General features: G+C 42.1%; 1 protein-coding gene and 2 long non-coding RNA genes across 8 annotated transcripts in view; 2 read left to right on the top strand and 1 right to left on the bottom strand.

Annotated features, from left to right (window-relative positions):
* The window catches only part of aff2 (AF4/FMR2 family, member 2), a 214166-nt gene that overhangs the window by 79778 nt on the left and 112587 nt on the right, over positions 1-21801 (bottom strand). For all 6 annotated transcript variants that reach the window (XM_082503774.1, XM_082503775.1, XM_082503776.1 and 3 more), the window contains 4 exons: positions 19337-19423; positions 14165-14201; positions 11474-11534; positions 5258-5312 (listed from right to left, as the gene is read on the bottom strand). In XM_082503774.1, coding sequence (XP_082359900.1) covers positions 5258-5312; positions 11474-11534; positions 14165-14201; positions 19337-19423 — 240 coding nt within the window. The remainder of the gene's footprint in view (positions 1-5257; positions 5313-11473; positions 11535-14164; positions 14202-19336; positions 19424-21801) is intronic.
* Positions 9460-12041, top strand: LOC309688383. The gene is made up of 4 exons (XR_014271068.1): positions 9460-9494; positions 10180-10246; positions 11344-11410; positions 11899-12041. It is a non-coding gene; the product is annotated as an uncharacterized lncRNA (long non-coding RNA).
* Positions 12331-15084, top strand: LOC309688384. Its single transcript, XR_014271069.1, has 3 exons — positions 12331-12453; positions 14686-14783; positions 15051-15084. It is a non-coding gene; the product is annotated as an uncharacterized lncRNA (long non-coding RNA).

Below are 21801 nucleotides of genomic sequence, written 5' to 3'. Positions count from 1 at the left end.
AATTCTGCTGGGACTTGACAATATGTCAGCCACAAATGGGAGATTGGAGGAAAACCATTTGTGTTTGAAACTTTGCTGCATAAATAAAATCCATAGAGGATGTTTCCAGCCCCTGTCAAGGTGTTGGCTGCTTGGCTTCATCTTCAAATGGTTCAATTAATTCTGAGTAAAACAGGTTTTTGTTTTTTCTTAAATACAGAAAGAAGGAAAAATCCAGTTTTAACGTAAAGGTGTTCAGACACTTCGTTAAATCACCTTTAGCAGCAACGTCAGCCTCAAATCTTCGCTTCTTGTTATCTGAGATTTCTTCTGGTGTTTCTTTTATCCTGTCTCCCTCCCATCACCCCCGGCTGGTCACGGCAGATGGCCCCGCCCCTCCATGACCCTGGCTCTGGCTGGAGGTTTCTTCCTGTTAAAAGGGAGTTTTTCCTTCCCACTGACTGTTGGGGTTTTCTCTGTACAGTTGTAGAGTCTATGCCTTACAAAGCATCTTGAAATCTTTGTTTTCTTTTATTTGGCGCTATATAAATAACATTTTATTTAATTTAATTGAAATTCTTGAGCCTGGGAATCTTCTATACGACTGTCTGTGACCTTCTATAATGTTCTCCCACCTCCACGTCCTGTCAGGATCTTTTAGAACCGAGGAGGTTCTTTAATACCTTTAGTACCTCAAACCGAGGGAACTGCTGATAGTTCCAAACAACTTCTGTTTCAAACATCATACTTTCAGCACTGCAGAAACATACTTGCAATTTTCCCCAGATCCATGCCTTTACACAATTCTCTCTCGCAGGTCTAAAGTCAATTCGCTCATGACTCCCAAAGCTTGTTATTCACTCTGACACACTATCAGCTACGACTGCTATATCCATTCATTTTGGCACATTTACGTGAAGTTATTGAAGTACCTCAAGAACAGTTGACAAAGACCAAATGTCATGTTAAAGGAGCGGAAAACTTTTTCAAAGATGGTGTTTCTTAGTTATTTCTCAGAAATTAATTAAATGATGGTGTCTTACGTGTAGACTGATGATAAAATAAATAATTGAATCTAGTTCAACAAGACAAAATGCTGATGTCACTTATTGGTTCAGGACACCGTAAGTTAAGGCCTCAGTGTGACTGATGCCACATTCATTAGAATTAGCAGACAGTGACTGGGTAGAGCCGCCTGTGTCAGCACAGTCAAAGTGGCCACACATCTTATTTTAACCCATAAGAATATAGAAAGGAATGAGAATATGAAGGAGGAAATCAGCTATAGAACAAACTGTTTTTGTAGCAGGCTTTATTTCTTTATATGGATAAAGGTGTGCATATGGAGACTGAGTGGCCAACAAGAACGGCAGTTTTTGGCGCTTCTACCTTGGCTTCATTTTTCAGCTTTGGCTGAAGGTGACGTATATGACAAGTAGGACTCGCTAGTTGTTCCAAATCTCATTCGATTGGATAAATATATGCATACAAACTCAGTGCAAACGATGCAAGCAATCAAATGTATACAATCATATGAAAAAGAACGTTTTCCACAGTACTCTGAGGTTTGCAGACAATCGTTCATGGATATCTTATTTATGGTCTTGCTATAATATTTTGGTTGAGTTCTGGACTTTGACTGAATCATTGTAGATTTGTTGCTGTGTTTGGGATCACTGTCAGACAGACAGTGATCACATTTGACTCCAGAATATGATGATTACAAGGTGCCCAGGTCCTGTGGCTGCAAAACAAGACCAAATCATCACCCCTCCAGCACACCATGCTCGACGGGGTGTTTTTACTGTCGTAGATGGCCAAACATCTCCACTTCTGTCTTGTCTGTCCAAAGGACGTTGTTCCATACGTCTTACAGTTTGTGTGCAGACCTAAGCTGCGATTCCATTTCTTTTTCTTTTAGAGAGAAGACGTTTTCTCCTGGAAACCTTTCCAAACAAGCCATAGTTGTTCAGTATTTTTCTAATTATACTGCCACTCACTGCAATCCTGAATGCACACATTACACAAACTTAAACCATTATAAATGACCTGCCATCATTTATAATTATAATATCTACCATCATGGTTATTATACAATCAGAAGGCCAGTTAAAATGGGATGAGAGGAATCGGTATCTTCATTAACAGAAAACATCTCACAGACTCTTTGATGAGCGCTGATATCTGTGTGCACAGTGGGGAGGGGGCAGCAGCACGACCCCCACTGACTGCTTTGAACTCATCTCTGGCATCATTAGCGCGTGATGACAGTGATTAGAGGAGAAAGGGCCATCGTGCCAATTTCCATACTGAAAAACAAGACAGGAAGAGCAGGACGACCGCACGCAAATATGCAAAGTTTCCCAGAGTGACAAAGCCGACCTCTTTAGTCAGTGAATAGTGGATAAAAAATGCTGATACACCCCACAACAGGACACATCACCGCTCCAAGGTTTGTAAACATCAGACCAGTGATGGAGAAGCTACCGCCGATACTGACATTCTGACCTTTAATGACTATGCTTGGTGTTTTTTAGCCCCAGAATTAGCATGCAGAGCCACCAGAACACTAACTGACCTACTGTATTTAATTACAAACACTTAATAAATTGAACAATTTAAAAAGCTATTACAGAATGACGAATTAAATTAGCATCTAAATGATTCATTACAAAACTTAAAGTAAAAACCAAAAGATCGCCAGTAATTAGTCACTCAATAAAGTCAATAAATAAAGTACAGGAGGAGCTTTCACTTTCTTTTCTCCGTGTCTGCTTGTTACTGGAACATCTCACTTTCCTGCATGTCTGTGTTTGATTTATTGCATTTTAATAGGAAAAAATAAACAATCTCACCAGAAATTACATGTATTAGTTTTCCTGAAGCTTTTGATCATATTGCACATTTTCTTCAGCATGAAGTTGCACAATGTTAGTCTTGATGTGTAGTGTGAGATAAATGTCAGGTTAAACTTACAGTTATTATGTAATAATAACAACTAACTGACTCTTCTAAAGTGTAAATGTCAGCCAGTATTTATACTGTAAAACCTGAGTCGTTCCCCCTGCACCCTGCATGACTTCAGTATAAACCTGTAGCCAGCTTTGTTGTACTTTGATTTCCAGCTGTTTGTGACATCACAGTGAGGGGGCAGCATGCAATCAGATTTGGTCTTCCTTAGCGCCTCGTCCCTGAGCCTGGCCTGTCAGATCTGTGACCCAGCGTTTCGTGTATTGTTGATTTCTTATGTTAATATTATGTTAAAATCACGTGTTCTCCATAAGAAAGGGTAGAGTTAAGTTATTTTGTAATAGTCATGAGCAGTATTGTTCAAGTTACTTGAAAAAGTAATTAGTTACTTATAACTGACTACTTCTCCAACAAAGTAATCCTGTTACACTACTGATTACTTATTTTGAAAAGTAATTAGTTACATAGTTTCTTAGTTATTTTTCAAAAACATGATACACAACCTGAATATGTAATAAACCAACAGACCAATTCTATTTTTTATGCATAATCCATCATATAAAATTGAATCAAAGGGAAAATTCTCTTTTTAAAATTGTTTAATTAGTTTAAAATTTTTAATGTTATGCACATTACATCAAGTAAAAATTGAATTATATGCAACAGTCTTAGACATTTCTTTAACATTTAAACCTATTTTCTGCATATTCCAGCATATAAGATTTGAAGTTACATTTTTCACTGTAGAAAGAAGTTTGTGTACGGCGGACACTAATGTTTTTATCACTTTTTACGCAATAAACTGTAAAGTACTATAAGTCCGTCCACATTTTTAATGCTGCATGGTCGTACTCTCTCCTGCACTCCATATTATCCATTGTTGATCTGCACACGTCTGTTGTTGCCATGGACGTCGCACACTCGAACGTCATTATCATTAGACGCTCTCACGAACAAAATCACGGTTTAGTAACGTAGCGTGCTTACAGGAAAGTAACAGTAATCTAACTTATTTTGCAATAGTAATCCATAACATTAATTGTTACTTGAAAAAAGTAATCAGATTACAGTTCATTGTAAAACGTTACTGCCCATCTCTGCTCATGAGATAATGTTAAGTTTGGGTTACGTTTCCACTCAGGCCTTCTGTGTTAGTTGTCGTGTGTTTCTTGTCTGCGTGTTTCATGCTTTCAAGCCTGAGTTGTCATGTCTGCGTCTCTCAGTGTTTCCTGTTTTATTTTGAAGAGTCAGGTGTCTCTTGTTTTACTTCCCCTGCGGTGTCATTATGTTGATTTGTGTCAGCTGTGTCCCCAGGTCTTTCCACTTTCCCTGATCACCTCTTGTGTGTATTTAGTCTGTGTGGTCCATTCAGTCTTTGTCAGGTCGTCTGTTTTCTTCCCTTCATGTCAAGTTTCAGGTCATTCGTGATTCTGTTCAGGTTGTGCTCAAGTTTCGTGTTCGTGTTTATTCGTCATATTCATGTTTTTGTCACAGTCATCAAAAATTGTATTTTTTTTCCAGTTTAGGTTTTAGTTTAGTTTTCGCCCCGCTTCGCCTTTTGCTTTTTTTTGGTATTCATGCTAATCAGCCACAATAAACGGCTCGTGCTTTGTTTAAACTTGTGTTTTGTCTCCCTCCGTGTCCTGCGTCTTGGTCCAGATGACATGACCCGACTTTGCCGTGTCATTCATGAAGAACAAAATAACTCTGGGCACGGCACTGACATCCAGCACCTATAAACAGTGTTACTCCTTCTGATTTTTATTTAATGCTTCATAAACAGGAAGCAATCATTTTGAGGAAAATGCAACTGCAATATATAAAATCAAAGGTTCATTTATCCATATAATGAATGGTTAAAGAAAAGCGCTTGATATAAACTGAATGCAAACCAGTCAATTCCATTAAATCTAACATTTTACAGTGTACTCATGTAACTCATAGGAAGATTTACATGTGATCCTATTACTTAAAGTAAGTCTTTGAGTATGTGGGCACTTTGGGGGCTCAGTATCCTTCATATGGAGTCCACTGTCAAAGCTGATGCAACTTTCTAAGTATCTATCTTTTAAGCTACTGTAATACAAGACATTAAGTGACAAATGGAAGGAAAAATGAGGACGAATTATGCTTTCAGTAACACTGACAACTCCCAGATGAATGAATTAACAAATGTGACCCAACCACAGCTGAATTTACTGGGTGCTATGCTAGTAGATGAAACGCTGAAGGACAGATGGAGGAGAAGCCGGAGCGAGGGATCATATGCAGCAGCTGAATAAGAGGACGGACAGCAGAGGGAGCTCACCTGTTGTTCGGCCTCTTCCTCGTCGCTGCTGATCTTCAGGTCATCCTCCAACATTCTGCACAGAGACACAGAGACACGTGTTATTGCGGCCGTGACCTCCTGTCTGCTTGCATTAGTTCGATTATGGCAAGTTGTGATCTGCGATTCCCTTTCAAGAGCCTTTTTTTTGGTCAACGGATTAATTACACAGCAAAAAAAAGCAGCGAGCTGGTGGTTCATGTTGGGGAATGAGGAAGCGGACATTCACAGCTAAAAACCTACCAGATGTTCAGCTTTTAGAGCTCAGGGATTGTTTTTTCACCTGGAAACTTTCTGTCTGACAACTGCTGACCTACGGCCAAGAATTTCTTGGAAACAAAAGAGGAGGTGCTTGGCAGACACGGGCCCTTCATCACGATTGCACGCTGATTTTTTAAAGAGGTTTCTAATTGGAAAAAGAACCTGGTCGCTGCCCTGTTTCTCCTATTCTCGTGTTTGCTTTGCTCTCCCCGTGCGAGAGATCAACTGCTAACAATACAGCTCCAATGAAAGAGATATATAAGGCGCAGTCGATAACATGACCTCCCTCACAGCATCACCTGCTCCTTACCACACAAATTATTCAGTATTTATGTGCTGTGGATTGGCAAGTTCCCATGTTTTATTGCTTTATATAAACCCTCCACACAAACTACTGTTATTTTAAGCTTGCACTGCTATTGTTATGACAGGAGAATCCCCTAAGGGGATTTTTACTGCCTCACGAACCACTCTTGTCAGTGCTTGCACCGCTAAAAAATACTCCCCAGTGTTGTGGTGTTTTCAGATGGGGCTGTATGAGTCGTGAATAACCGAAGCACAATAAGAAAAAGCTTTGCAGATAAGGGGCACGGCGCTGCACACGGCGATGATAGATATGTTTGAATGAATGAATAATGGATTCATATTTTATTTCATAAGAAGGGACAGATGGAGAGAGAGAGATAGTGAGTGAGATGGAGATGATAATGATGGGGAAGTGAAGGGGAGCGAGTGGTGGTGGCAGCGACTGAAAGAGAGGGAGATGCAGGCTGAATAGAGAGAGAGGGAGAGAGAGCGAGGAAGGGAAGCATGGCAGGGAAATGAATAAAATGCACAAGAGAGAATAAGGAGGACAGACGCACTTTTATGGACTAAAGCATCCATGACATGCAGAGCTTAGAAAGCAGAACATCACATTTCTACTAGGTGCAGATGCTCTTAATTGCCTTTATAAAATTGAGTCCTTTTATTGGTAAAAGTTCAGCGCTACCAGAGCTCCATCACTCGAGGAGGAGCCACAATCAAAGCCACGCTAAGCTAATTACTCAATACTTCCACATGTGCATCTGCTCACCCTGCAAATCTAAATGTACACACGGTTGCCTGGACACTCGTCTCCCTGGAGCACAGCGTAGTGCTCAGCAGATAAAGAGCCACAGTTTTCCCTCCGGAGACCAAAACAGTGCGTAAAGTGGAAGTTGGATGGAGTGGACGGATAACGGTACGCTAACGTGTTCATCGTCTTAGCATAAGTTCACTGTCAGAGTTAAGATTATGTCTTCTTCATCACATTCGCAAGACTTTCAGAAAACTTGACCTCTGACCTGGAGGTCGAGGTCCCTGAGATTCAAAATCCGAGGTTTATACAGCTGATCACTGAAACTGTAAACTAATTTGGGTCATAGTTTGTTGTCTTTTAAGCAAAACATTAGCTGTGAATGATTAACACCGTGATTACTTACTGTACATGGTAGAAAAAAAATCTCTACCACGTAATGCAACACCTGCTTCATTTTAGCTTTAAGCTACTTCCTGTATCAGGTTTAGATTTATGAATTCACTTTTTTGCATTTTCTATCTGATCGAGTTTCTTCTTTGGTATAATCTTTTATCTTTCTGAACTATTTTGTTTTCTGATATCGATATTAGATATGTTTTTAATCTTGTTTTTCATGTTTTGACTGCGATAAAGTATTTCTTATTATTATTATTAATAACTGCATTTTAAAAACAAATGTTGAGGAAAGTTTTGGCAGGCTGCTATTTTAGACTTTACCTGCGTAGTAATACCACCACCTGGACCCCAGTTTTATGGTTAATGATTGCTGGACACCAAAGGTAGCACTTTTCCAATGATAATGTAGGGGTTTGTGTTCTACCTGTAAGGAAACTGGTAATGATTTTTGCTGTAAACTTATTTAACTGGCATTTTTGGCACTTCAGGGTTCCTCCTCCTATTTGGGATTCTTCAAGTGGTTTGTTTATCCTTTCTAATGTCTCTGGCTTTGTAAAGCTGAAATGACAAGCTTTCATTAGCTCTCGCTAACTAGCTAGCTAGCTTAGCTCAAAATGTATTTGGCAAAATGGCTAAAGTTAGCATAAGTGGGGTTCAACTGTGTCTGTGACTTATTTTTTAAGTGTCAGACAACTTTACTTAAAGTGTACTGCAGTAAAAAGTCTTTAAGCGTTTTTTAGCATTATATTTTATTTTATACAAAGCGCTTTTTGTTGACAAATGCACCCTAACCAAGGTGGTCAAAGGAGCTTTCAAAGAAAAGCGTCTGGACTTCTTTAAGTTGCTTGAAGACGTTTCACCTCTCATCCGAGAAGCCTCTTCAGTTCTAAGGTCAAATGGCGGAGACTCCCAGATTTAAACCCAGTGGGAGTTTCCCCCCAAAGAGGGACAAAGGACCCCCTGATGTTCCTCTAATCACATCAGCCAAGGTGTGAAAACGGGTGTGGGTCTCAATCAGCCAGGGTTTCGGGTGAGAGATCAGGGGGTTCTTTGTCCCTCTTAAGGGGGAAACTCCCACTGGGTTTAAATCTGGGAGTCTCCGCCATTTGACCTTAGAACTGAAGAAGCTTCTTGGATGAGAGGTGAAACGTCTTCAAACAACTTAAAGAAGTCCAGACGCTTTTCTTTGAAAGCTCCTTTGACTACAATGACCTGGATGACTGAGAACCTTCACAGACACTAACCAAGGTGTTATCTGTGTTTCTGAGCCAGCAAAGCTCAAAAACTGGTTCACTAAAGGAGGCTTTTTCATGCATTTGCCTAAATGAATATCATGTGATTGGATCACAGTGTCACAAAACTTCTTACTCACTGCGCTATCGACTATAATGAAACAGCAGAATTCACTGTGTTTTTCTTATTGGGCATTAAGGTACTGAGCCTGGAGAAGGATTACAGCTGGATGAGTTTTCTGTAAAGCCAGACATAGTAAACATTCAGCAAAGAATATAGCAATTAGCCTAAACAGCTCATTTACTGTTGAATAAGACGAGGTAGGCCTATTCATTAAAGAGAACATTTTACGCCTGTTGAGCATCACAGTGAAAACAGAGAATGGCCTAATGGCAGCAGTAAACTAGGCATTGTTTTTAACCAATAACAATTATTTCACCCTAATAAACAAAGCAGCATTTATGTTTGAATACAAGATTGGGGAAAAAATTGCACTGTGGGGTATACATGAGTAATCAACAGGAAAGGGCTTATCAGCTTTGAAAGCTTAGCATAAAACGGCACAGAAAGCACTGCAGCTCCCACAGACTTCATCCTAATGGAGATATAATTAACTATTTAACTGCATATCTAAAGTGAAGGAAATGAGAACTTACATTTTGACCTGGGACTTTAATCAAACCATCCAGCTGAATTACCGCTAACTTACAAGACTGCCTTGACTTTTTCTTAAGTTGCAGGATTTTTGCATCATCTCCTACCCATCAAGTCTTTTTTAGGAGAGTGCTTTTTGACGCCATCCTCACCAAATACTCTCTAACCCTTAAATGAGGTTTTTAATAAAGTGTATAAATAATGCATCACACTTGACACTTAAAAACTCTCATTAGATGTAGTAACACGAGAGTTGTACTACTTTATATGATATGGTGTGACAGCAGATCAAAATCCTCTTCCTTAGATACTGAAATATCTTTAACAAGGAGACTAGCGTGTGCAGGACAGCAACCATTAAAGACAGCAACAGGTCAGCACGGTCGCAGACCTGGTCCCTGACTTCAAAGCCACCATTTCAAAGGCTACGAGACAGCGAGCACACTGTTGCAATAATTTTATTTGTGGCTCAGTCTTCAAACACTGTTTTTCCAGGTGTTACAGTAGCACTGCAGAGATTAGACTTTTAGGGAATAGGACAGAAAAAATATGGGTCATAATATTATCATCTTTGGCACTACAGAGTTCCTCCTCCTATTTGGGATTTTTCAAGTGGTTTGTTTATCCTTTCTAATATCTCTGGCTTTGTAAAGCTGAAATGACAAGCTTTCATTAGCTCTCGCTAACTAATTAGCTAGCTAGCTTAGCTCAAAATGTATTTGGCAAAATGGCTAAAGTTAGCATAAGTGGGGTTCAACTGTGTCTGTGATTATTTTTAAGTGTTAGACAACTTTATTTAAAGTGTACTGCAGTAAAAAGTGTTGAAAAAACTACAAACATTCCACAGCTTTGTTCTTTGTTCTGCAAAAAGCAGCTTGCTACATTGTTACAGCATTATACTGTATATAATAAAGACTTATTTAAAAATAAATTTCTGTGTAATTAAACAGCTTGTGGCTGCTGATAAACTTTACATGCAAGCTATTTTAAAGAATTATGAAACCCTGATATGAATAAGCAAAAGAGCAGAGATGGATACATATATAGACGGAGTTTAATTTTAACTTGTTTAATTAGTTAATTAAAACAAAGCATCGCGAAGGCCCACGGTGGGTGTTGACGCGATGTGATTTCTGCCCAGTGCTCTGAATGTCAAAGTGAAGAAATTCAATGAAGCGCGGGTAAACGGCGGGAGTAACTATGACTCTCTTAAGAAACAACTTTCAGGATAAAGTCTAAGTATATTTAGCAGATGTATTGCTGACTCATTTACTGACCACCCCTTCTTCTCACATTTTAGGTTACTAGGTTGCCAGTTAGTGTCGTTTTCCATGATTGAAAGAACAATGGAGAGGATGGAGAGGCAGGTAAGGTGGTAGTTGGTATACAAGTCACATGACTTCTGACTCCTATCTGGTTACACAGTTTTCAGATTTTCTTATGTGTCACTTTTCAGTTTGAGTTAGGGAAACCGCTGCTATTTGCAACAAGCTTCTCCACCAATTTCTTGACACAATTTCAGACATGGAATAGCCAGTAACACAGCAGAGAGGTCCAGCTTAATGACTCAAAGCAACAGATGAGCAGGTGCTAGCAAGTGGATGAGTTATTAAAAAAAAAATCATATAATCACAGCTGATATGACAGGGGAAAAACTCTCCATAGAAGTCAAAACCATCTTTGTACCCAGCTGTAAATATGTTGGACATTTTAACATGGGAGTCTGTGGGGACTTACATGTATCTGGAGCCAACCTCAAGCAGCACCTAGTGGAACTGCAGTTTTTGCCATCTGGGGCACCTTTCAAGCCTTTCAAAGCGTCAGTCATAAAAGGGGAAAAAGTCACCCCGTATGTAGTTGTCATGAAATGAGGAAATTCACTTTCAAGGTTAAAAACAGATTTTTTTTGTACCAGGCTGTAAACATGTCAGTTTCATCTGTGAAGTTGGGGATTGATTTGCCTCTGGAGAGCCTAAAGGGGTGTCTGGAGAAACTGACGTTTTTTACACTTTACGTTAGCTTGATGTTTCATGCCCAGAGGTTAGCGCTTGGCTTGAGATGAGCTGAGAGACGCAGCAGTTTGATCTTACTGACACTGTTAAAATATGAACCGCCTCAAATCCACATCAGGGTAAGTTGGGTTAAGTTACCACTGCAGGAGCTAAGCTGGCTAGCTAGCGTAATGACACTCAGTTTTATCCTTCCTTTCTCACTTGCTCTTGCGTTTTTGACTCGTTAAGCTCGTCGCGAGCAAACGTGCAGTGCAAACCGGGGTCATAACGCGGCCTTACAAGTCGAGATTTGTGCCTTTCCACTCTCATCCTGCCGTACAGCTCTGTGAGTGATGCGTGGAGTGGGTTGCAGCCAGAGATGTTGCAATATGCTCCTGGCTCACGTTAAATTAATGTAGCTGCACTTTCCCGCTCTGATCCACACAATCTTTTTTTTCTCCTCCTACCACCAGTGAATTTCATCCAAGAGTCAAGTTTAATTTTACCTTGAGGCAAACGCAGCAGAAGCAGCAGCAGCAGGTCAGAAATTCTCAGTTTCTCTGTGTGTGTGTGTGTCAGAGAAAAAGAGAGAGATATACTCACGACTTCTGCGGTGCAGTTGGTGGTTTAGCAGCAGGCTTGTTAGCTGATACAGTACATCGCTCTGCAACACAACAGAGGACATTCAATCACTGTATCACAGTTTTGCATGTGTCAAGACTTGTGTCTGTGTGTGTTGATTAGTGTTTGACAGGAAGCCAAACTCACATCACTGTAGACCAGCAGTACTGTCACATTGGAAAATATGACACTCTGTTCCAGTGTGTATCTGTTTGCTTTGGTAACAGGATTGTGGGGTAAAAACAGTAAGTAAATGTCCTTTTGCAATAAAAGTCAAACTGAAACACTCTGACAAAAACGAGGAGATTATTTATTTTCCAAGTGGATATACAGAGGAGTCTGTGAACAGAATCCTTTTTGCTGTATTTCATATTCCAGTCAGTCGTATTTCTTCTTTTCTTACACAGAGAGGAAAAACCTGCCAGTGGGGAAATGCTTGAGCTTTATATACGGCACAAATAACTCAAAACACTACAAGATGGATTTAACAAAGAGCAACAACCTCAGAAAAGCTTTTCATGATCTGATCAACCCTGGGAGTCGGAAATACTGTAAGGTACTATATGCAGTACTAGGTGAAGTTAGCATAGAGTCCTGTGAAAAAGGAAAGTTTCCACAGGACTGTGAATAACTAAATGCATCCCATGATTCAGTAGCTTGTAGAACCACCTTTTCCACCTTTTGCAGCAATAACCTGAAGTAATCGCTTTTTGTATGACTTTATCAACCTGTGGCAAAACAGTTTTTCCTCTCTGCTTGATAGTATGTTAAAAATGGATGCAATGGATGACCAGCTAGACTCAACTATGGAGCTTTTTGACAGTGTTATGGCGTGTCGCTTTATTCTGACTGATTCATAATGACCTATTTTGTGGTTTCAGAGGTGTCTCAACCGATGGAAGAACACACACACAAACACAGGAGCCCAGAGGCCACCGGTGAAATAGAAAACTGTATTTAAGGTGTTTTTCAACCTCTAACACCATCACCATTAACCAGATGTGTTATCTGTAAATATGCGGTATATCCATAAGGTCTTAGGAATCAAAGCTTTTTACACCTGGTTCTGATATGCAATCTGCATTTGGACGCATTATCTACATAATCACATCTGATTGTTAGCATTAACACCTTGTTTTAATTATTGTCTCATTATCTCAAATCAGCCTGGAATGTGATCAGATAAAATGGTAAATGGCCTGTATTTGTATAGCGCTTTATACTAGTTCCTATGGACCCCAAAGCGCTTTACACATCCAGTCATCCACCCCTTCACACATTGTAGCCACAGCCACCCTGGGGTGCACTGACAGAGGCGAGGCTGCCGGACACTGGCGCCACTGGGCCCTCTGACCACTACCAGTAGGCAACGGGTGAAGTGTCTTGCCCAAGGACACAACGACTGAGACTGTCCAAGCCGAGGCTCGAAACAGCAACCTTCCAATTACAAGGCGAACTCCCAACTCTTGAGCCACAATCGCCCCAGATCTAGATATGTAAATTACTCCGGCCCACCTGGCTGACTTATCAACAATTTAATCCATTACTGTGTGCAACTTCCACCACCAACACAGGTTTTTAGATATCTAATTGTATAAACATCTTTATAGGGGCCTGTTATTCTTATTTCCAGCTCTGTATTTTTCTTCCTAAATCATACTAGAGGATTCACATGATTCACAGTTTAAAATAAGCCATATTTATGTTATACAACAGCCTGATTGCCCAGGTCCCACAGGTTGGTTAGCAGCCAACTGACAACCACCTCTCGCTAGGGGACCTCCGTATTCCCCAGACGGTTGTGAGTGGATGTTGAAGGTTGCTGGCAGTTGCTGTGGAGGATCTGGGAGCAGCACAGTCTTCTCACAGTGCCTGATTTAAGCGAGTGACATCCAGCAACCACTTGCCAATCACTTACAGAATACCAGTGGTTGCCAGGGGGGTTGTCAACATGTTTGTGTCACTGAGCTCACTGGCTAAAAGAATGACCTTAACTTAAAACATCTTTCTTCTGACTGGCTCAGTCACTCATTTGAGAAATGAATGACAAAGCAGCAGGTGGGTGGGGCTTCTGTTTTGTTAGCTAGAGCTGTGCTATGACCATATAAGGCCATCCCTGCTTCCTGACATCACACAGAGCCAATAATAGGGGGAAAAAACCTCAAACTCAGCATTTAAAGTGAGTCTGAAGAGCTTTTAAAGCAGCGTGATTGTTTGTGCATATGTTGACCTCACTATCTAAACTTCGGTTGAGGTTAACATCAATCCTCTAACAGTATTTATATGACAGAAAACGCAGGAGATCATACAACTGCTGCCGTGTGGACGCATTTTCAAGAAAGAGCTACTTTTTAAATGTTATGCATGAATTAATATACACTGTGACAGAACCTTTTACCCTCATTAATCTACTCTAATGTGATGCTGTCAGTTCAAACACAAGCCCCCGATTTCCACTCATCACGTAATCACGTTTGTCTGATTACTTGTTCAGATGAACCCAGGAAGTTAAAAGCAAAGGTTTTTCCGACTACCCTCCTCCCGTGGCAATGATTTCATTTCAACGTCAGCTGCCTTTCTCACATTCCTCCTGGGTGGCGTTGCCTTTAATGGCCTCGGCAGCATTAATTATCGCAGAGCTCATACGTGAGTGTTTACGCTGGGAAAACTTACTCTGGGTGTTGTAGCCCGAGGTCACATGCTGTGACTCCTAGAGAGCGGGAGAGAAGGAAAGAGAAAGCCAGAGGGAGATGAGTTGAATGAATAAACCAACAGATGTCATTATTGATTTCACAGCAGCACAAGGATGCCATTACACAGAATTCAGAGCCTCTCATCTCCCCGCGTCGACGCTCCTCCTCATTCTTAAAACTCACTGTGACGCAGGATTAGTGTGAGGCTGGAGGCTGAAGGCGCCACAACAGTCCTTCCTAATTCATTAAGTACTCAGTCAGACTTACTGCCTCTGTGTTTACATTCCTACTTCACCTCACACCAACACCAATGAGGCACTTTGCATATTAAGAGTAATTCATAAAAGCATGAGGCAAAAAAAATCAGTCTGCTGTTTCAGGGAGAATTGTTATCGTCACCTCAGAGATAAATGTTCAATACAGCATTGCTGCTTCTTTTAATGTGGCAAATCTTCTAGATATATATATTACAAGGCGTCGTAAATCTTCCCTTTTTTGTAGCGGCGGGTGAAACTTTGAACATCGATCTTCTGAAATCTTCAGTCTGCTTTTATTGTGCCTGAACGCCACTTTTCAAACATGACAGACAAACAGTGCAGGTGAGGATACAGAGTTATTTTGCTGATGACATTTCTGTAGGTGATCTTTGTTTCCTTGACTCTTCAGCTGTGGCTGTTATCACTGTTCCTGTTAAATACACACTCAGTTTTCTTGTTTTTGATGAACGATTAAACGATAAAGTGGAAAAGCGTTCAACTTGAAGTAGTTTTTATCTTATTTATTTATTTCTAAAGTCTAAGTGATCTGCAGATCCTCAACTTTTTTCTTTTTTTATTCGACAGATGAATTTGTTCTGTTGATTACAGGCTGGCTGTGTTGAGCTCTGAGAGATAATTGAACTGGTGAGTCAAACACAGTGTTAGGGTCCCTGGGTCGTTGACCCAGTGTTTTTGTGTTTTTGGTTCTTTGATTTTGTTATTTCATTATATTCTAGCTTTGCTTTATGGGTTTTAGGATTATTCTTAGTTTAGGTTCTCTGGGTGGGGTTTGGTTAGAGTTTTAGTGTTCTGGTTTTCTGTCTGTGTTCCATGTTGCTGTCTCCCCTTTCTGCTGTATCCCCACATCCAGTCAGTGTCTCTGTTCCCTTTGTTATAGTGCCTGCCCGTGAGTCTGTTATGTTTCCTGTTTTACTTTGAAAGTCCATGTGTGATGTTAATATGTCTGGTTTTGCTTCCTCTTGTCTCGTTAGGCCTGATTTGCCCCAGCTGTGTTTCCCTCCTGTTACCCATTCCCTGATTGCTCCCTCTGTGTATTTTAGCCCTGTGTTTCTTAGTGTCTGTGTTGCGATCTACCGTTTATTTTGCTGTGTGTTTTGCCTGTCCACCGGTGTAAGTTTATTTTGAGTTTTTCTAGTTATGTCATGTTGCGTTCAGCATTAAAGCCTTTTTGAGTTCACGTCTGTCTCCGGAGTCTGCACCTTGGGTCCTATTCCTGCCTGCACACAGCCACACCTAACAGAAGATCGCGACCAGAACATGGACCCTGCAGACTCTTCAGCTTTTGGATTCGATGCTGAGATGGAGCGGATGATTAGGCTCCTTGACCGCATTGCTCAGGCCAATGATTTGAGGACCATGGCAGTTGGGCTAAGTGCTGTGTATGCCATCATTCGGAGCAACCCTCGGCTTACTCAGTTTTCTATGGACACTGTGCTGGGCAGCTCCATAGCTGCCTGGAGGGAGCAAGTCAGGGCTGGCGAGCTTGCTCTCTCTACCTTCACTTCCACTTCTTCACCGCCGCCCCAGGACAACACACACTCACCACCTGCCTCGTCGCTACCTCAGACTGCCTCTCCTTCCTCACACCAGCCAGGACCTTGTTCGCCTGCCCATTCGCCTGCCTTTTTCCTGGTGGCCATGTGGCCGGATGAGGAGGAGGTCTCCGTATCTCCGCCAGTTTCAGTTCCCTCATCTAGAAGGAAGCGACGCCATCGTCACTCCTCTCCTCTGTCATCCGTCCAGCAATCTGCCTCCGCTGGAGGGTCCGAGGGACTGCTTCAGCCGTCTGTTCCCGCTGGAGGGTCCGAGGGGCCCGTTCAGCCTCCTGTCTCCGCTGGAGGGTCCGAGGGGCCCGTTCAGCCACCTGTCTCCGCTGGAGGGTCCGAGGGGCCCGTTCAGCCACCTGTCTCCGCTGGAGGGTCCGAGGGGCCCGTTCAGCCACCTGTCTCCGCTGGAGGGTCCGAGGAACCGCTTCAGCCACCTGTCTCCGCTGGAGGGTCCGAGGAATCGCTTCAGCCGTCTCTTCCTGCTGGAGGGCCCGAGGAGCCCGTTCAGTCTCACGCCTCGTCAGCTGGAGGGCCCGAGGAGCCCGTTCAGTCTCACGCCTCGTCAGCTGGAGGGCCCGAGGAGCCCGTTCAGTCTCACGCCTCGTCAGCTGGAGGGCCCGAGGAGCCCGTTCAGTCTCACGCCTCGTCAGCTGGAGGGCCCGAGGAGCCCGTTCAGTCTCACGCCACCTCAGCTGGAGGGCCCGAGGAGCCCATCCAGCCGCCATTAGCCTCTGCCTCGGCTACGCCTGGTCCAGCTTCTGCCTCGGCTTCTGCTACGCCTGGTCCGGCCTCCGAGTCTGCAGCTCCGCCTGGTCCGGCCTCAGCCTCTGCAGCTCCGCCTGGTCCGGCCTCAGCCTCTGCAGCTCCGCCTGGTCCGGCCTCAGCCTCTGCAGCTCCGCCTGGTCCAGCCTCCGAGGGTTCAGTTTTGTCTGCCCCTGAGGTCTCCAATCTGTCTGTTCCCGCACGGCCTGCTCGTCCTGTCCGGCCTGCTCGTCCTGCACGTTCTGTCCGGCCGATGACTGGACGTCGTTGCCGTCATGGACAGCCCTCTGACCTACGCCGCCGTCATGGACGGCCCCCTGTACTGCTCCGCCGTCGCTGCCTCCCGCCCGGCCGGCCTCCTGACCTGCTCGGTCGCCGTCAGTGCCTTCCGCCTGGCCGGCCTCCTGAACTGTTTTCTGGGCTCTTGGGCCGTCAGCCTCCGGGCCGGCCCCCTGAACTTTTTGTGAACAGTTTTTCCTGGCTGCCTGCGCCTGTCATGAGCCTGTTTTTTGTTCTGTTGCAAAAGTGTTTGCACTTTTTTTTTTTTTTTTTTTTTTTTTTGTTTCTGGCTCAATGTGTTTCATTTGTTTCGTGCCCTCCGTCCTGGTTCCCCCACCGCCCACCCTGGTTGGGTTGGTTTTTTTTTTTTGGTTTTTTTTGTTTTTGGTGTTCTGGTTTGGGCTGTCTGGAAGCCAGCCCTTAAGGGGGGGGTACTGTTAGGGTCCCTGGGTCGTTGACCCAGTGTTTTTGTGTTTTTGGTTCTTTGATTTTGTTATTTCATTATATTCTAGCTTTGCTTTATGGGTTTTAGGATTATTCTTAGTTTAGGTTCTCTGGGTGGGGTTTGGTTAGAGTTTTAGTGTTCTGGTTTTCTGTCTGTGTTCCATGTTGCTGTCTCCCCTTTCTGCTGTATCCCCACATCCAGTCAGTGTCTCTGTTCCCTTTGTTATAGTGCCTGCCCGTGAGTCTGTTATGTTTCCTGTTTTACTTTGAAAGTCCATGTGTGATGTTAATATGTCTGGTTTTGCTTCCTCTTGTCTCGTTAGGCCTGATTTGCCCCAGCTGTGTTTCCCTCCTGTTACCCATTCCCTGATTGCTCCCTCTGTGTATTTTAGCCCTGTGTTTCTTAGTGTCTGTGTCGCGATATACCGTTTATTTTGCTGTGTGTTTTGCCTGTCCACCGGTGTAAGTTTATTTTGAGTTTTTCTAGTTATGTCATGTTGCGTTCAGCATTAAAGCCTTTTTGAGTTCACGTCTGTCTCCGGAGTCTGCACCTTGGGTCCTATTCCTGCCTGCACACAGCCACACCTAACACACAGAGGACGCCGTTGGTGCTTATTAGCGGTGTTCACCTGCGGTCCTCTGCTTCACAAAGTAAGGAAGACCACGCCGTGTCAGCGGTGGAACAAAGTCTTTTCAGACTGTTTTGCCCTTTTCCTGACTGAGCGATTAAACATGTTAAGGGACAGTAAGAATAGACGGTAATAGCTAAGTTAATAAGAAAGTATTTTGTTGCCAAGTGAATAACTTTGCATTAAACTGTCAGTAAGTTTAATTCCAGTGATTAGGTGGAAACTTTGAAATTCGCCTGATTTGCTGACGTTACTTGAAAATACTTTTTTATTACTGCCGCCAACGAGGTGATGATTTTGGTAGACTTTGGGTTTCAGTCTGTCTGTAAATATGATATCTCCAAAACTTTTGAATTAATTATGATAAAACTTTGTAGGGGTGCAGAGCGGGGTCACGTTAGCAATCCATTAAAATTTGCCTTTCATCCACAACTTGTGCATCAACTTAATGATTTATTGGTAAAAATCTGACAAAAAGCCGAACAAAATGAGAAACTATGATTCTTACAATTTATACCAACAACAACCAAAGGTGTTGTTTAACATGTGGAAACCTTTTTTTTTTTTTTTTTTTTTTTTTTTTAATTATGGCTGATCTGACAACTTGATGATTTTAAATATAAATAAATATCTCTACTTTTAAGATTAGGCTTCAAACTTTCCTTTTTGATAAAGTATATAGTTAGGGCTGGACCAGGTGACCCTGAATCCTCCCTTAGTTATGCTGCAACAGGTGTAGGCTGCTGGGGGATTCCCATGATGCACTGGGAGTTTCCCCTTTACTCACTATGTGTTAATAGACCTTAACACAGTAATTTCATTGGCTGTCATTTGTGCCACTGTGCAGAATGAGCCAACAGTAATGTGATTCTATCCCAGCATCACTGCTGCAGTAAATTTGTGAATCAGAGCTAATGAGCAGACTGAAGATTTTCAGTGACAGACTGCAGTTAGTGTTACTGCGCCCCTCCAATAAGTGTCACAGTATAAGTAAAGGTTTTTCACGACTGCATCGCATCTTTTTCCACCGCTCGCTGACTCACGCTTAAAGTGAAAATGATCAAGGCCCAAGAACATGATAACAACTTTGAAGGAAGCATGCATCAGCAGGCGTGTCATTCGGAGAGAATGTACACTATTACGGATTAATGTGAGCCACTTTGAATTTAGTGATGAAAGGTTTTGGGTGTAGTAGAAGAAAAAGCATACTAACCTTGTTTGGGATGGGAAATTTGGTCTGATCAGCTTTCCCAGGAGTGTGTATGGCTGTTAGTGGAGGAGGCCAGGAATGGGTCATCTCCTGAACACACAAACAAATTTTTAAATATATTATTTTAAACAGATATTCATAAGTAGCAGAATTTCTGTCATTATAACCAGCTAAATAAAGGATACACAGCTTGCACTTGTGTTGCCTTTACCTGGTGTCTAATCATGATAAAGTTTAGCCCATTGGAACAAAGGGGCTTGCTTATGCAACATCTTTGGTGCAGTGGAGTGGAGTCAGCATTCAGTCAAGGTTGTGCTGCACCAGCACCCAATCAGGGTGGGTTCAGTATAAGTTTTAGTATAAACTGGAAGGCGCTTAGGGAGTTAGTGACCCACCAGGGATTGGTGCAAATGCAGAGTTGGTGATTTACCAAAATAAAAGCTGACTCCAGTCAGCTGCATTTCAACAGAGCTGCACAAGGCAGCAGCAGAAGCAGCAGCATCCCCTTTCAATTATTCTAATCACACCGTTTTCTCAGCTGAATTCCAATCTCAGTATGTAGAAGCATCAATTAGTTAACAAGATAAACATATGTGCATGAGTGGGTGGGTGTGCTGGAGCTTTATAATCTGTTAGGTACTGGCTGTTTTTATTTCTCACAAACATTGGAAAGGAGGCACATAGAAGGCTGAATATGGAAAATTACCAAATAGATTTTCTTAAAGCTTTGATTCCCTCGATGTCCTTTGTAACCACCATCACCTGAAAACTGAATTCTTGGTAAATGTGTTTTAATGACCAATAACTTCTTTTTCTGTGACATGTGTTTAAAATGGTTGGTAAAGTCATTAAATCCATTTTTTTACATGCTCATTTCCACTCACACAGCCACCGTGCAGCAGGTCACGATGTCAAAGGGCCAGAATTTTCCCATCATCCATCTCTTCACCCCCCCTTGGTAGATGAATGCTATTCATCAGATGACACATGAGTCTGGGAGGACGTATGTGTGTGGGTAAGGTTGTGTGTATAACTGAGCTACACATTAATGACGATACTTGAGCATGAGTGTGTGGCTGTGTTTTCCCTCTTTATAATCGTAATGCACTTGGCCTGACGACATATGGTGTGTTGCTAGGTAACCGCTCTCTGACATCATTAACATCATTGAGTCCATCCTTGAAGAGTTCCTGTGCTTTCACAGACAGGACAGCTGTTTTCTCCTGAATTTGTGTTTGCATGTGTCTGTAAATGTGATATTGCAGCCACTGCGCGTGAGTTACTCAGTCTGTCATAGTTAAACGCAAATGGTTTCCCAGTTATTATCAATTTGTCATATTCTCCATTATCTACATCTATTACGCCCCGACACAGACATGCAAAATGTACATTTATCCACCACCGTGCACTGAAAACACGACCGACCTCGCTCTCTCCTTTCGCTCCTTCTCTGTTTTTTAATAAAGAAGCAGAACAGGGCACGCTGCGTGCTCCGTGTTAGATGGATAATGTGGTGTGCTTCACATCACCAGCTGTTTCTCTCTTTTGCCTTTTTTTTTCTCTTCCCATCTTTCTGTTAATCTTTCAAGTTATTCTTAAATTCATCATTCCAAAGAGCCTCTTTTAGATGTTTTTTGGCAAACATTTTCTAATCTGACATTTTTATTCTTCGGTGTAACCAAAGGTTTGCAACTTGGTATAAATCTTTTAAATTTCCATTCATGAAGGCGTCTCTTGATTGAAGACTTTATGCATGTACCTCCTTGTTAATATCACTTTTGTTTTCTGTGGTCTTTCAGGCCTTTTGCTGTCGATGAGCTACTCTGCCCTTCTTTTTAAGAACATATTATATATACACATATCAATTGATTTTTCCCAAGTTTTCTCTAATTGGTTAACTTTGTTTCTTGTCCAAAAATATGCCAACTGTAAATTACAACAAGCTAGCTAGTTTTCTTGGCTTGCGTCATTCCAAGGTAAAGCTAGCTAGCTAGCGTCTGACTCACAGTACACATGTAACAATGTAGATATGGTAGGAACATAGAGGGTAAATGCAGCCATTAAATGTAAAAATGTAATTATCTACATACACATATATCATCATAATCATGGCTTCTTGATATTAGTTTACTTTTCTAATTGGCTAGGTTTAGGTTAATGTTAAAATCAGACAGCTCAAATATCCAGTCTTTAAGTCTGACGTCATTAGCCGTTTCCGGGTCCAAACTCCGCTTCAGGTCCCAAAGTCAAACGAACACTGGCGCAACACTGAGAGTTACAAACTGTCCAAATTCTTTCATCTGTAATAAAATGATCAGCGTTCTGCTCTACCAGGTGTAACAATTAAGTTCAACATCCAGGTATCCATGAAAACAGAATTTATTAAATTTAACCAAGTTTGAAGTTAGCTCGCTAGTTTCTCCCTAAACATGTTGTTTTGACAGAGGAATTTCCGAAGAAATGAAGAC

This window comes from Aulonocara stuartgranti (assembly GCF_965226115.1).
Source record: "Aulonocara stuartgranti genome assembly, chromosome: 2".
NCBI lineage: Eukaryota > Metazoa > Chordata > Actinopteri > Cichliformes > Cichlidae > Aulonocara > Aulonocara stuartgranti.
The sequence above is the reverse complement of the archived record's forward strand: the minus strand, read 5'-3'. Positions and strand labels throughout refer to the sequence as shown.